This window comes from Sciurus carolinensis, chromosome 4, assembly GCF_902686445.1.
Source record: "Sciurus carolinensis chromosome 4, mSciCar1.2, whole genome shotgun sequence".
NCBI classification, from domain to species: Eukaryota; Metazoa; Chordata; class Mammalia; order Rodentia; family Sciuridae; genus Sciurus; species Sciurus carolinensis.
Window position 1 is genome coordinate 103,213,496 of NC_062216.1, and position 16,279 is coordinate 103,229,774.

Sequence of the window (16,279 nt, forward strand, 5' to 3'; positions counted from 1 at the left end):
TTGAAATAGTAATGGGAATATGGAAATAAAACTTTTTCATTACATCTTATATACTAGAAAGGGAGGCTAAAGCCATTCTCTTAGCAGCTACATATCATAGTGTTTCTTAGTTGGAACTATTGGATTTGTGTTCAGTACTTATACTTGTCTTTTGACAAACAAATGTATTGAAGGTACATGGTTTGCCAAGCAATACAGATCTCTACCATTTTTAGTTTATAATCTAATTAAAGAGGCAAGCAAATAGTAATTAAATAGGAATAAGCATTTTAGGTGGTATCTGAGGATGCGTAGAAGTTTGTGGGAGGATGCTTGTAGAGAAGATTTATTAGAATTAGCAGTATTCATTTGGAATTCCTGAAGTATAATTTAATATTTTCCTGAAAAGTCTTGGGCTGTTAACTGATTCACACTATTAATTAGCTGTTGAATTAGATTCTATAATGTATTACTCTTATTTGAGAACTCATCGTTTAGTCAAAAGAGAGCTTTGGCTATGAGTTTCGTGGGTGAACTCTAGGAGGTGTAGCTTTTCTGGCATCTGGATGATCAAGGTTTTAAAGTAGTAATCGATAAATACCAGATGTGGAGATATTTTATAATGTCCTTGTTTTGGGACTTAGTATGTTCTCTCAGTAGCAAGCATTCATAATGTGTACAGATGATACAGTATTTTGCTTATGCATAAGAGTAAGCTTCACGTGCTTTTAGCAGATGTATTAGAGCAGCACTCAGCAGGGCACTTTGAAGAGTTCCTAGTCAGTGGACTTTACTTCAAGTTATCATGTATCTGACCTGATAAATTTGGGGACCAGGGGCAGCAGAGATGGTGCAAAAGTTTCTTCATCTCTCTATCAGTATCTTTTCCCCATCATTTTTGGTTATCTTTAACACAAGAACATATTTCTGGGATTGACACAATGGGCACAAGTGCCCATTTTCTGTTTCAAACCTGAAATGAACTGGTAAATCTTCAAGAAATCACGTTCTTCCTAAAAAGAGTCCCCAAATTCTCCTGTGTTTGTCCATGGTCCAGAAAAACCAGCCATCTTCTATTTCAGATCTTCAGCTATCAAAGGAGAGATAAATGTACTACCTGTGCTGTGAAGTTTGTTTCTTGAATTTGAAGGGTTTTGTTAGGTTATTTGCCAAGGACTGTATCAAGTCAGTAATTTACAAGACATAACCCCTAACTTCATTATCTCTGATTTCTGGATTTTTTTCCTGCAATATCCTTTGTTCTTACAAGTTATAATAATGAATAGCCCTTGATAGAGATGGATGTCTCTGGTGAGGCTTATCCTTGCTTTCAGTAGGAAAATACAGCAGGAAGAAAGCATTTTTGAAAGATCATAGATTTGTATTCAACTATTACATTCAGTGAATCAACAAATACTGTGAAATTCTTGCAGAACTTCCTGAATATTTTCTGGAGCTACTTCTCCAGCTTTTGCTTTTACTTCAGTGGGGAAAAAAAAAACTTTATATCTGGTGTTATGGAACCAGTATAAATGTTCCTTAACTTATAGTAGTACTGTATCCATCATCAGTTGAAAATATTAAGTTGAAAATACATTTAATGCACCAGACGTGCTGAACTTCATAGTTAGCAACACAGTACACTATAAAGTTTTGGTTGTTTACTCTTGTGATCAATGTGACTGACTGGGAGCTGTGGCCTGCTGCCACTTCTCTGCATTCAGTCAGAATATTACGTGATAAATTGTTAATCCTGGAAAAGATCAACTTTCAAAGTACAGTTTCTACTGAGTGCATATGGCTATTCTACCATTGTAAAGTTGGAAAATTATAAGTTGAACCATCTAAAGTTAGAAAGTCTATTTGAAATTGTATTTTTAATCTCCATTTTTTTCTTTAATTCACCAGTATTAATGAATTTTTCTGTACTGCCACATACAGAATTTTCCTTCTTGGTTTCTTCATCCTAATTTAAGATTCATTTTCTTTTTTGTGGAACTGGTGGTTGACCCCATGGGAGCTTTATCACTGAACTACATCCCAGCCCATTTTATTTTCTGAGACAGGGTCTCCCTAAGTTGCCCAGGCTGACCTTGAATTTGCAGCTTCCTACTTCAGCCTCCCTGAATCACTGATTACAGGTGTGTGTCATTGTGCCCAGCAATACTCATTTTCCTTAGCAAATCACAGCAAAGTCAGGAGTGTTTTGGTCCCTTTTTTCCACCTTGCTGTCAAGCAGAAAGTTAGTGTCTGCTTGCTAGAATGAGTGAGATTAATTTGAGGTAATAAGTAAGTAGCTAGTGAATAACATTCTGTCAGTTAAAATGTAGAACAGTGAATAGAAGGGACAGATTTGAGAGATGTGATTCATAGTGTTGATTGGAACAAACTAGGAATAGCAGAGCAAAAAGAATTGAGGTTAGGAGGAACACTCCTAAAAGAAAAGAAAAGGGAATAAGAAGTAACAATAGAAAAGGAAAGATATAGTTAGGAAGATGTATGGGGACATACAAATACAAAGGCACTGGGGATTCAAAATATTCCAAAAAGGCCCATGTGTTAAGAGCTTGGTCCCCAACCTGTGTTGCTATTGGGAGGTCATGGAACCTTTAAGAGGTGGGGCCTACTTAGAAGAAATTAGGTTATTGGATATGTGCCCTTCAAGGGGATATTGGGACCCCAGCCCCTTCTTGCTCTTTCTGCTGCCATGACGTATACAAGCCTTTTCGGTCACATTTTCCCGTCATGATATAGTGTGTTACCTACTATAGGTCCAAAGCAATCCAAGCCACTATGGACTGAAACCTCCAAAACTGTGACCAGAGTAAAGCTTTTCTCCTCATAAGTTGGTGACCTCAGATATTTTGTCATAATAACAGAAAAGTAATTTTTACAAGCTTGGAAACAAAATTTTCAAAATATTAAGAAAATCATATTTATAAGTCATTAAAGTTTCAAGGGAAAGAGTGAGATCTTAAGTTTTATTATGAGCAAATCAGTAGAAACTTCAGGTAATATGAGCAAATCAGTGGAAACTTTAGGATAAAGAGTTTAAGCATAGTGGCGTTGTTACTATTAAATCTAGTGTTACAGAAAGTACCCCAACACTTAGTGTATGGATTTAGTAACTACTTATTTGTTCATGATTCTACAATTATAATGTGTGGTTTTACTGACCTGTTAAGAATCTAGGCCTATTTAAGGCAACATGGTTGGGAATCTGTAATGAAATGTCTTAATAATTACAGTGTCTCTGAAATTTGGAAGCAAAATTAATAAACACATCCCCAGTGGTGTGTTGTTTAAAAAGATCTTATGTTTTACGTTTGCTTATATCAAACAAGTGAATATTCCCATCTTGGTTGATTTTAAGCTATCAACATATAGTAACTAATTGAACACAAAATTTGATAGGATGGGTACGATCCACTCTCAACTAGCTAGTATGAGTTGGACATGTCTATAAAATACCACTATTCTTATCTCTTGATTTGAAAAAGAATTTGAGGAAGCTTAATGAAATAAAACACTTTATAAAACAAAAAGGTGAAAAAGTTTATTTTAAAGGGAAATAAGGATATGAAATAAGTAAGAATAAAGTATATGTCTGTCATAATGCTTTGGACAATTGCTATACATGAACTGAGAGTTCAACCATAGCAAACAGTAAAGGAACAGTAAAAATGCCCATAGTGTAACTAATATAAAAGCAGATCAGCTGCTCAGGATGAACAAGAACTTGCCTGATGCCAGAAATATCAGTGAATAATGAGAAAAGAATACAGTGTCCTTAGTAACATTATTGCAAAACTAGGGTGGCATTATTTGTCTGATATTTCTTAAAATGTATTTCAAGGCAAGTTACTGACAGTGTCAAACAATTTTGAAAAGGGTGTTTTTTAGAAAGATTTTAAATAAGTGTTAAGAAGTTTACCCTTTTTGGAGAATTATCTGAGCTTCCTCATTAGTATATTTAGACTGTTTAGAAAGTTGATTCTATCTGCATCATTAAAAGTTTGTGGACAAGGAAGCTAAAAAAATGCTTCAAGATTCTAAATATGTAGCTGTGGATTTTTTAAAAGAAAATCTATGTATAAGAGAATTTGCTTAAGGAGAATTATCCAGATTTAGTAATAGGCTGTTTGTTGAAAGCAAATCAAAATGACTATTTGAAATTTTCCCCAATATTGTTCTTGATTTCTAGTGTTAATTCATCTTTCACTCCTGACTTGGTGTATGTGTCTCATTCTTTACAAGTACTTCGAATCTGATCTTTATGGGGGGTGGATTAGACTAGGTACTTGCAACAATGAACAGAAGTGTTCCTTTTCTTCTCTTGATGTCTCATCTTTGATCCTTTTCTTATTCCTTTCTGCCCATGCTGTCCTTGACTGGCCTCAAATTAACACTTCCAGTTGTCCTCTATAAGAGAGTTTAAAACTTTTCCCTATATTCTCTGATGGTTCTGTAACAGAATCTGAACTAAAATGACAACAGACAGATCCACAGGAGAAAAGAAATAGAAATTTATTACATGTGTTTGTAATATATAAGACTCAAAGAATGACGAAGTGGTTGAAGTATGTGGCACTGGAATAGAAGGTTGGGGCTTCAGGTGGGGAGGTGTCAATAAGCTATGGGATGGTAAGGAGAAGAATACACTGAAATGAAAAGGTTTTCTTGCTATGAAGATAAAGTCTCAGGTAATCTCTGAGTTGTTCTCAAAAGAATAGGTTGACAGCCTGAAAGTCTCTGGTTCAGGTGCTGAACTTCTAGTCTTCTTGATGTGATGTGATTCATTTTTAGGCAGATTTAGGGAACCTCAAAGAAAGCCTCTTCTGCATCTACTGTTTGTTAATGTAGATAGATATACATTTCTTTTACAAAAGAACAGTTTTTAAGAGCTATTCCTGTGTCTGTTGTTTCTCTGAATAGTGATCTCAGTATGCCAAAGATTTGTACTTTGTATGGCATATTTGGTCTCTCATACCTTAAACAGAGATGTTTCTCCTGCTCTGTTAGGATTCATCCTCAGAGGTGGTTGCTCAGGCAGCCCAGCTTGAAGGCAGAGTAGGAAAGAGTCACCATTGAATACTCAGAAGTTCCTGTTCTTGTTGTTCCTACTTCTGGGTTCTTATCTGTTCTGCCTGGGCACAGAGGTGCTGGTGTTAATTCCTCCCTGCCCACCTTTCCCTAGAGCCTGTTCGTGTTGGTGCCTCCTACAAACGGCAGAATGAAGGAAAGCCAGAAAGAGGTGAGTTTTGAGCTAGATTCTGATTTGGGATTTTCAAGGGGTGGGAGGCTTGAATTGGTAGAGGTAATGGAAATGGGAAAAATATATAACTGCTCCATTAGTCTATTATTGTTATTAGAGTTGGATAGCATTGCCACAGATTTACGTAACAGGATTTGGGAGGATATGTGAGTTCATTGTACAGGATAGTCATTCCTGGCAGGAATATAGTCACCCATGAGACGCTTAGATCTATAGAATAGATAAACCCTTAGCAGGTAGGATCAAGGAGTTTCTCTTTACCTTTTCTGTGCTTTTTCTGCTGCCATCATCATTTTCTTTGTCCTTTGCTTCTTGCCTGTCCCTATGTAAATAGGTATAAGGAATATATGTGGATATATGATAAACTGCCTGCCCTGCCCATTAGTGTTTCTTTGCTTCTGCACACTGAGATCAGTTGACATCAGTCTAGATTAGCTTTTGAGCATATTAAATCAGTAAAGGTCCTAAGACTACACTTGGGGACCATATCTGGCATATCTGCAGTACTGATGTCCTGTTTATAAAGGAAATACTAAATAAGAGATTAACAGCTGCTTGTGACAGATTTTTTGTTTTTCTTCTGTGTCTAGCACATGCATGTTAGAAGTGAGCTTGCAATTATGCTTTTAGTTAGTATAGCCTGCTGTGCTGATTGGTCCAGCACCTCATCTTTCAAGGGCTTGCATATCTGATTAGAATGGGGAAGTAAATGCATGCTAAAGGTAGAAAATAAGTCTCACCTTTTTTTTTTTTTTTTACCTAATTTTGAATGCCTACTCTTTAAGGCTTTGAGCTAAGTAGGCTGTGGCTATTCAAAAAGGAATGAGCTGTGATACTTGTTCCTTTATGAACTTTTGGTTAGTGGAATAGACTGATACTATCTCAGTGTGATGTAGAGTTCAACCACATGCAATGGAAATACAATAAGGAATAACTAAATAAATCATGTATTTAGCTATTTGGTGATGTAATTATGGTTTGTATCATGTTTCTTTTGATTTTTAAGGCATACAAGAAATTTTAAACCTGCTTAGTATGAAAGCCTTTTATGGTACCAGGATTGTGGTATCCCAAATTCTAGGTTTATATCTTTTTAAAAACTGTTCTAGCTTCAAAATTGGAATACTCAGTCTAGAGCAGGGGTTCTCAACCTCAACACTATTGACATTTGAGGCTAGATAATCTTTGTTATGCGGGTGTTCCTCCAACAGGTTTTTTTAGTAGCACCTCTGGCCTCTGCTTAGTATATGCCTATGGCATTCTCTTACTGTGACAATCAAAAATAACTTCACATGTTGCTCAGTATCTGGGGTGGGAGATACAAAACTGTCCCTGATTGAGGGCCATGGGTCTAGAGAAACCTCTTGGGTCTTCAGAACATTGGAAGAGAGGTGTTAACTCACTATTGCTCTAGGTGCTTGGAAACCTTTGAGTTTCTAGGCCTTCGCTTAGCAATCTTGGCTTTTGTGAGAAAGAACTGAAAGAGGCATTTTGACTGAAACTGGCTGTGCCTCAGTTTCAAGTTTTGCCTTTGCTTTTGCTTTTGACTGCTCTCCTGGCCTTAACCCACTATCCAGTCTCAATCAGCTCTGTGTGACTTCAAAGTTGATGCCACTTTCTTCTTTTCTCCATATTATTGTTTTTTTTTTCCCCCTAGTAATTAAGAGCAGGGAATTTGACAAGTTAGTGAAATGTTTTTCTATCAGTAACATTGTTACTAATTTTTAAGATTATATTTAAACGTGTTTTTGGTTGTTGTTGAACCTACTAAGTAATATTGCTTAAATGTATTTACTAGCTTAAGTTTCTGTAAAAAAAAAAAATGGTGTATATATAGCACTGTGAGTATCAGAAGTGACTTAAGATAGGATTAGTGACTTGAATCTCATAGAGATGTATTTTATGCCATCTAACAAATATTTGGGAATTCATTCATGCCAGGCTCTGGATTAGTGCTCTGAATTACAGTTTTTTAAAAAATATTTTTTAGATGTCGATAGACTTTTATTCATGTGTTTATATGTGGTGCTGAGAATTGAACTCAGTGCCTCACACATATTAGACAAGTACTCTACCACTGAGCCACAACCCCAGCCCCTGAATTATAGTTTTCTAATTTTACTTTTTAAACTATATAACTATATAAACATTTCAGGAGTATCTAAATTTCCTATACATAGCTGTCCTTGAGAGTTAGTCTCTAACTCTATAATAACTACAATAACTATTTGCATGTTTATATTGTGATATATTAAATATTAACATGTAGTAACAGGGCAAAGGAAGCATTCATGATTTAAAATTGTGTTCTGCCTTTCTCAGCATCTTCTCTGTAGTTCCAAGTTTGATAACTGATATTGGTGTGGCCAAGACTGCCATATATATCATTTGGTTTTGAGTTACTTTAAATATTTGGTATTGTCAGTCTCCTTGAGAGAGGTAGTTTTAGATTTTAACATACTTTAATAATGTAATGCACTAAAATAACTATATGATCCTTCCCCATTAATTCAGTTACACAGTTACTTGAGAACAAATGAGCTAGAAAAATCTCATATTTTCTTGTGTAGGTAAAGAAAGACCTGTCCAGTCTTTGAAAACATCAAGAGACACTTCACCGTCAAGTTCGTCAGCAGTTCCTTCATCAAAGGTTTGTTATTTTCAGTTTAAAGAATAATAATAAAATTAAATAAGACTGGCTAGCACAGATGCTCTTAGCATGTATAATCGTACCTGTGGAGCTGATTTGCTGCATTTAAATAGTTGAATTTTAAGTAATTACCACTTTAAAATAGCTAGCAGAGTAAATGAACAATTTTCTCATAGAATTTTTTCCAGGTTATGCTAAAATTAGTATTTACAGCTACAGCCCTTGTTCATCTAGACTGTAATCAGGTGAGAATAAATATTCAGATGGGGCATATCTGTAGATTTGAAGTTTTTTTTGTAGTTATAGATGGACAACATGCCTTTATTTATTTTTATGTGGTGCTAAGGATCGAACCCAGTGCCTCACACATGACTGCCAAGCACTCTGCCACTGAGCTACAGCCCCAGCCCCATATTTGTAGATTTTTGCTTTTGTTTTGGGAGTTGTGGGGTATAGGTAGACTTAAGATTTATTTGTAACTAGTCAGTTTTGGGTCTTAAGTATTTTCTCTTACTAATTCATATAGAAATTTCATGATATTGGTAGGCATAAATCTCCATTCTATAGCAAATTGGAGGTTCAGAAGTTAAATAATTTTCTCAAGGAATAGCTACTTTTTTAAACTGTATCACTCTTTTTCATTCCTCACTTCCCAGCATCTCCAAACATGTTGAAAAGACAGACCCCATGTTTGTTAACCATAGAAATTAATATTTGAGGAATTGCTATTCCATCTGTTATCTTCACAAATTTCACACCCTTTTTTTTTTTTTTTTTTTTGCCCACAATTGTTATTTTCTCTCCTTTTTGTTCTTCTCCCTTTATTATTTTTGACTTTTCAGGATCACTTGGAAGTCTGTGCTGGGTATTCAAGGGGCAGCTGCTTCTTTGTCTCAGTGGGAAAAAAAGTTTGTGACAATTTGTATCATTAGAACTTTCTCAAAGTCTGGAGAGTTCTCGAGTAACAGGTTGCTTTTTTTATGTTATGGTGCTAGATTGAACCCAGGCTTCATGTATGCCAGGCAAGTGGTCTACCACTAAACTACATCCCCAGCCCTGGACTGGCAAGTTTTAAATAGCAAAAATTGATCACATTTTTTGGTTTTGTCTTAAACAAATCAAGGGTGCTTTACCCACTTGAAAGACTTTTTTTCTTGTCAGTTAATAAAGGATATATCTGCTCAAGTCAGGTCACCATGAAAACTCAAATTATTACATATGAAATTTTAATTTTCCCTGAAATACCTTGCTATTTGAAAATAAGTTTTAAAATAGGGCTTTGTGCTCCATGTTAAAACATGTTTAATGGGAAACAACCATAATGAATTTTAGTCATTTTTGTCAGTTTCATGTAGATGGTTGCACTTTTGTTATAGACTAAAATCTTAAAATGGTATCAAAATATCAAATTTAGATCTGTATTTTACATATTAGGAAAGTGTAGCCCCCTGTGTCCTTTGCCAAGGGTCACATGGTAGTTATGAAAAGCTTTATTTCATAGATCTGATTTGGTAGAGGACTTTTTTTATATAAACATTATTGCTGCCCTTAAATAGGAATACTTTTTCAGAGTTTATTTTCTATTAGAAGGCAGTTTCATATGATAGCTTTTTAAGTGCACACATTTAATAATGGATTAGTAGAGTAAGTTATAGTAGGTTTTTACTTCATTGTTTTCTAGTGAGAACTTATATAAACATTTGGTTTTTTTTCTATAACTCCCTCTTAAAAAGATACCCCCCAAAAAATTAAATATAAATTTTTTTCTTGAATATATTTGTGTGTGTTTTCTTCTTCTACCTTTTAAATAAACCTTTATATTACTAAGTAGTAATAAAGATATTGCTTTATGATACCTTTTTTAACCTTCTATATGGACAGGGTATTGGAGCCCAGGTACTTAAGCTTACTTGTGGCTACTTTGAAGGGAAGTTTCAAATTTTCTCTTCTTCCTCTGAAGGTTTGGTAATTTTAGTCTATGAAATGAACTGATTGTAGACAAAGTTATAGAAGACAAACAAAAAATTTATTATGTGCTTGGGCATGTGAGCCACGCAGAAAATATGAGATTAAGGAAAGGGTCAGGTGGTCAAAGTTTATATAATACTTTGCAGTGTACCAGGGAATGGGGTTTAGGGGTCCTGTACCAGGGAACGTAATAACAAACCACAGGGAGGTTCAGGAAAGGTACTGTGTGGTATAAAACTATCTTATTAGGCAGACACAGTTTCCCAGGTATCAGCCTCTGAGAACCACCTGTGGTGATCTTTTTGGCCCAGATGTCAGGCCTGAAATCTCTTCTTTGAAAACCCTGTCTTAGGCAGATATGGGGATCTCAAAGAAAAAAACTGTTTACAACCTCCTCTTCCTTTACTCATGTAGATAAATATAAATTTCTTTTTCTGTAGAGCTCTGCACTTTTTCTGAACAATCAACTCAAAATATGTCACAAAAAAAAAATATGTCACAAAGAGGTATATTTGGAATGGGGTATTTTACTCCCACAACTCCATGTATGTATATACTGTAAATATTACCAGTGACCAACCAGTAGTTTGGTGAGATTAATTAGATATAGAAGAAGGTCAAGTGCTTTTTTTTTTTTTAGTATTAATTGGGAACTTTGGCCACAGTTTCCTAGTTTATAAGCTGAAGTGATAACACTTTGTGGATAACCTTCGTGGAATTTTATTTAATTGAAATACTTTTTCTGTTTATTTGCATATAGAAGTACTTTTTTATTTGAAGTACTATATTAATTGTAATGCACCATAATGTGGAATTTTTTTTTTTTAAATAAGGACTGTCATACAGAAGAAAGGTATATTTGGGATCAATAATGTAACTTTAGAGAAATGATAGGGATAAAATGAGGACTGTCAATGCATAATCAATAAAAGTATTCTAAAGAAATGGAATCATCAGGTTACCATAATGGTCCTAGAAAAGGGTTTTCCTTACTCGTGCTTTACTATTCTACAACTTAATTTATAACATATGCTTTAAATAATATTATAGGAATTATGTGATCCAGTAGACATTATATTTTCTTTTTTTATATTTCCCTCATGAACTCATTGGTCTTGTTCAACTATGTTTTAGTGTAATAGATTTTACTTAATACAGAAAAGAAACAAAAAAAGTATTTAGCCTTATCCTAGATGTTTTCAGGTCTGTTGAACTCTCTTCATTCTCACAGCTACTTTGTAAAGTGACTATTATTAACTCCTGTGTTGTAAATGAACCTTTATTAATTATGTATAGACAGTCATATTTCTAGCAATTGTTTAAACTGCGTTTCAGAACCATGTCTGCCTATAACTCCGAAGTCCATAATTTGTTTATACTGTAATTGGTTAGAGGAAGGAATAGTAGTAGGCTCAATGAATTTAAGTTTTAAAACTGTGTAAGGAGTAGAATTTATATGATTTATTATAAATTATAAAGATAATATCTGAACTTTACCTATTGCATTACTCAGTAACTTTCTTTAATGAAATTTTGGCATTTATTTCATTGACTATAAAGATAAAAACACTGAAATGAGTTTATGATGTCTTTTATATTTTATATACAATTAGTATGAGTTAATTGTGTCTTTGGCTTTGTTCCCTAGATGAATTTCTGAAGTTTTATGTAGATGAAATTGTCATTTAGTTCTAGTCTATATGTCTCAAAGAAATTGCTATTTAAAGGAATTCTATTTTGAGTATTTTTGAAGGAGCCAAAAAAGGATGTACCTGCTCTCCATATAAATTTGAAGGTTTATATGATTTTAAGTAAAAGTGGAGTGTGCTTCTTGATGTATTTGAAGTTTAAAGCCCTTGAGTATTGTAACAGAAATTTTTTTAAAATTTTTATTAGGTGTTAGACAAACCCAGTAGGCTAACTGAAAAGGAGCTAGCTGAGGCTGCAAGCAAATGGGCTGCTGAGAAGCTTGAGAAATCAGATGAAAGTAACTTACCTGAAATTTCTGAGTTTGAGGTATGGTGTAATTCCTCCTATATGTTTCATGTCTGAAGGTTTTTTGGAGTTTAAATTATGAGTGGGAAATATCTGACATCCTCTAGTACTTCAAATGTATTTAAAGGAAAATATACTCATGGATTATTAAAACTAACCATGTAAGAGATAACAACCTAAATATGAATGACTCTGAATTCACTAATTACACTGTGCCTGAATGTCTCCAGTACTTTTTAGGAGTGTAAGAATTGCATAAATATGGAATATAAGAAAAATGGATTATTCATGTACTTATTTTGATAAACTTTACTTTTAAAAATATCTCAGGAAATCATGCTCATTTACTAGTCATAAACCAGCAAAGTCAGAGCAGAGATCTAATTTGACTTGAATTGTGGGCTGTGTTTATATTGCACATTGTGTTTTATGCAAATTATTTCATAAAGTATCTCAAGAATGAAATTAAGCATTCTTTGGGCTACCTAAGACCTTTGATGATTCTTGATTACAAAAAAACAAAACAAAGGAAAACAAAATCTCATAAAAACAAACTGAGAAAAAACAAAAAATAATTTTGGGTATATAGAAAATTGTTTCTGAAATGTCTGCATTAAAATATATGAAAATTAACTGAAAATTTTCTTTATAATATGTAACATCTCTAAAAGGATTTCATGAACTAAATTCAGTTTTCAGATTCAAAAGAGTTGATGCTAGAAGGATTAATTTTGACATGATAGACAATATAAAAATTTCTGTAATGTCAAATTATGTTTGAAGAATTCTGACTTTTCATATAGTTTGGGATGACCTTTGTTGAAGGTTTTCTGATTAAAGGGATTAAGCATAGGAATTCTACATAGCAATAATACACTTACCTACATCTTCATATATTATGAAAAGGTCCTTTCCAAAGTCACTAATGTACACTGTTCATAGAAAGTACAAACCCCATCAGAAATAGTCTTTTTGAAAATGCTGATCTGTCATTTAGATAGCAGTTGTTCTTAAATAGATCAAGGTTTCCTTATTATTGTAGCCAGAATAATATTTTTTGCATATTTTTCAGTAAACATATTAAAACCATCAAACTCTCCTGTAGTACTTTCCTAGCACTATTTAAAAGCATGAATAAGGGCTGGGGCTATAGCTCAGTGGCAGAGCCTCTTGCCTAGCATGTGCAGAGTACTGGGTTTGATCCTCAGCACCACATAAAAATAAACAAAGTCATTCTGTCCATCTACAGCTACAAATTTTTTTTAAAGCTTAAATAATAAACAATACATTTAATAGGGCTATTTTATTTTTTATTTTTAGTTGTCAGTGGACTTTTATTTATACGTAGTGCTGAGAATTGAACCCAGTGTGTAATTCATGCTAGGCAAATGCTGTACCACTGAACTACAACCCCAGCCCTGAAAGAGCTATTTTAAATAAATAATTTTGATTATCTTAATAATTTAGAATAATGGTTGTTATATTAACAATATATATGTGTGCTTCAAAATAGCTGTTTTAGATAGACCAATTTTTTGTTGGCTTAATTGTTAATTATGTTAATACATATTCAGATCTGATTAATATATTACAAACAAGGCTTTAATTATATATGAATAATATTAATATTATTCTATTATTCATCTTCCACGCTCCCCATCATTGTTATATATCTTAACTCTTTAAAAAATTTCATTGTCCACCCGTCTCAGATTTTAAATGTTCTTTTTATGTTCTCTCATTGCTTGAATGGATCTTGACACTTGAATAGGCAGTGACATTGGGGTCTAGAAAGACTTTTCTCATGTGGGGTCGGGGTACAGGGGATTGAACCCAGGGATGCTTTACCACTAAGCTACATCCTCAACCTTTTATTTTTGATTTTGAGACAGGATCTTGGTAAGCTGCTGAGGGTCTTGTTAGGTTGCCTAGGTGGGCCTCAAACTTAGGGACCTCCTGCTTCAGCCTCCCAAGTTGCTGGGATTACAAACATGCACCACTGCACCCTGCTATAAAGATTTTTTTTAACCTTTTTTTTTTTTTTCTCTCTCTAAAATTTGATCACTCTTGGCTAGATTTTGGATTAATGCAAAATAAATAACCCTAATAGGGCTGGGACTGTAGCTCTCTGACAGAGTGCTTGCCTAGCATGTGTGAGGTACTGGGTTCGATCCATAGCACCACATAAAAATAATACAAATATACTAAAGGCATTCTGTCCATCTACAACTACAAAAAAAAAAAAAAAATTAAAAAAAAACCCTAAATATTTGTAAGTGGGGGGAGTCATTAGTCAGACATGATCTTTTACTGGATCAAAGTCAAGAAAGATATATGTGAGAGTAAGACTAAGGTTACCTAAGTTGTTTGCTACTTGGTGTACATCTTTAATATTGAAGAGCAATATCAATTTTACACTGATGTCTAAAATGATTTCCAAGTCAGATTGATATTTTTTTCATACTGGAAATTAGGTAGTTGTTTATCTTTCTAAATTTAGAACCACTGTATCTTATTAATATTTTTTCTCAGATAATAGATAACATTTGTTCATAGTCTCTTAAATAGTGAGCCATGCTTTCAGGGCTTCATGCTTTTTGGGAAATATGCCTTTTTTATTGAACCCAGTGGCGCTTAACCACTGAGCCACATCTCTAGTCCTTTGTATTTTTTATTGAGACAGAGTCTCACTAAGTTGCTGAGGCTTGCTTTGAACTTGTGATCCTCCTGCCTCAGCCTCCTGTGGGAAATAGGATTTTGACCTTGGTCCTGTAAACTCACATTTGATTTGATTTGATAGAAAAACCTGGAAAAAGGATTTTGTTTGATTATAAGAGTTGGTAAGCTATTTTTTATATATGTATACATGTGTTTAAATTTAGTTGTGCCAATGCTCTGTGTTACCTATTTGAAGTAATGGTCCACAAACTTCAGAAATGTTCTGTAGATTCATTTTTATGAGTTGAAAGAGATTGGATTTTCAGGATTCCAGCTTATTTTCCCTTGCTGCCATTAGTATAACTTTAAGCAATTTGTTTCTAGGCCTGTAGTTTACAGAAAGTCCATTGAAACTGAAGTATTGAGGCATGTTGTAATTCATTCCTTTGTTCAGTTTTGTATTTTTATCTGTTGGGCTCTAATAAAGCATTTCTTAAAGCTTCTAACAGAATAGTAGTTCCGAAGGGTCCTTAATGGTCTAAAGAAGGAAAAAGAACTCAACAAGATATCTAGTTGCCAGTATGTTTGGGAAATGCTAAATTTATTTTATTTTTTATCTCTTGTGGTTGCAGGGTATCACACCTGGGCCTTGCACATGCTAGGCAAATGCTTTAACACTGAGCTCTACCCCTTAGCCTTGGAAGTGCTATGTTTAAAAGAGGTAGATTGGTTTTGGTATTTCAGCACTGTTCAGAGATTTTAATATATTATTATGCTCATCATTGGTCTTTGAAGGAAGGATAAATAGCAAAGTTTGCCTAATTTGCTATACTTCCAATTGAATGTTTTCCTCATAGTGTGTATTTTAGAATTAAATATTTCAAGGCACACATTTTTAGAGAAAATTACTGGCTTTAAATTTACTATTCTTTCTGCATCTGCCTGTGTCAAACACCGAACTAGAGTCAACATCCTAACCATCAAGGAGGTTGCAGTCAAGTTTTGTAGAGATATAATTAGCATCCTTTTAAATAGCTGTGAAAGTTTTGTTTGTGACCATTGGAATGAAAGGAAGATTATTTGAAGGTTATTAGAACATTCTAAGAGAGTAGGTCACTTCCTGCTGTATAAGATAATTTTGACAGTCCTTTTCTTTTTTTATATTATTTTGAGACAGAGTATCCCTAACTTGTTTGGACTGGGCTTGAACTTGTGATTCTCCTCTCTTAGCCTTTCAAGTTGCTGGGATTACAAGTGTGTACCTCCATACCTAGCTATTTTTTTCTTATTATTTTTTATTTTACAAAACTCATTTCTGTTGTGATATGCTTCCTATGCTCCCCAGTTTACATTTTTTGTGTATTGGCCTTTGTCACTTTTGTGCTGCTACATTAGAATACCCAAACTAGGCAATCTGCTAAGAACAGAAATTTATTCCTTAAAGTTCTAGATGTTGGCAAGTCCAAGATCAAGGTGTTGACAGACATTTTGTGTCTGTCAGTGGCATGGTCTTGTCTCCAAATGTGGCGTCTTGAATGCTTCATTCTCTGGAGGTGAAGAAGGTTGTTGGGCACAAGAGAGCAAGATCATTCCTTAAAGTCCCCTCTTTAAAAGCATTAAATCCACCTAATCATTTACTAAAGTTCTCATCTTCTAAAACAGTTGCCATGTCAAATTTCAACATGACAGGCTAAGCCAGGAGGATCCCAAGTTGGAGGCCAACCTGGGCAACTTAGACCCTATCTCAAAATAAA

At 34.2% G+C, this 16,279-nt stretch overlaps 1 protein-coding gene across 8 annotated transcripts in view; it reads left to right on the forward strand.

Annotated features, from left to right (window-relative positions):
* Pphln1 (periphilin 1) overlaps positions 1-16,279 on the forward strand; it is a 119,903-nt gene that overhangs the window by 66,251 nt on the left and 37,373 nt on the right. For 4 of the 8 annotated variants that reach the window (XM_047548930.1, XM_047548935.1, XM_047548927.1 and 1 more), the window contains 3 exons: positions 5,177-5,233; positions 7,825-7,904; positions 11,769-11,888. In XM_047548930.1, the coding sequence (XP_047404886.1) occupies positions 5,177-5,233; positions 7,825-7,904; positions 11,769-11,888 (257 nt within the window). The remainder of the gene's footprint in view (positions 1-5,176; positions 5,234-7,824; positions 7,905-11,768; positions 11,889-16,279) is intronic. The other 4 variants (XM_047548929.1, XM_047548934.1, XM_047548931.1 and 1 more) reach the window with 3 other exon arrangements.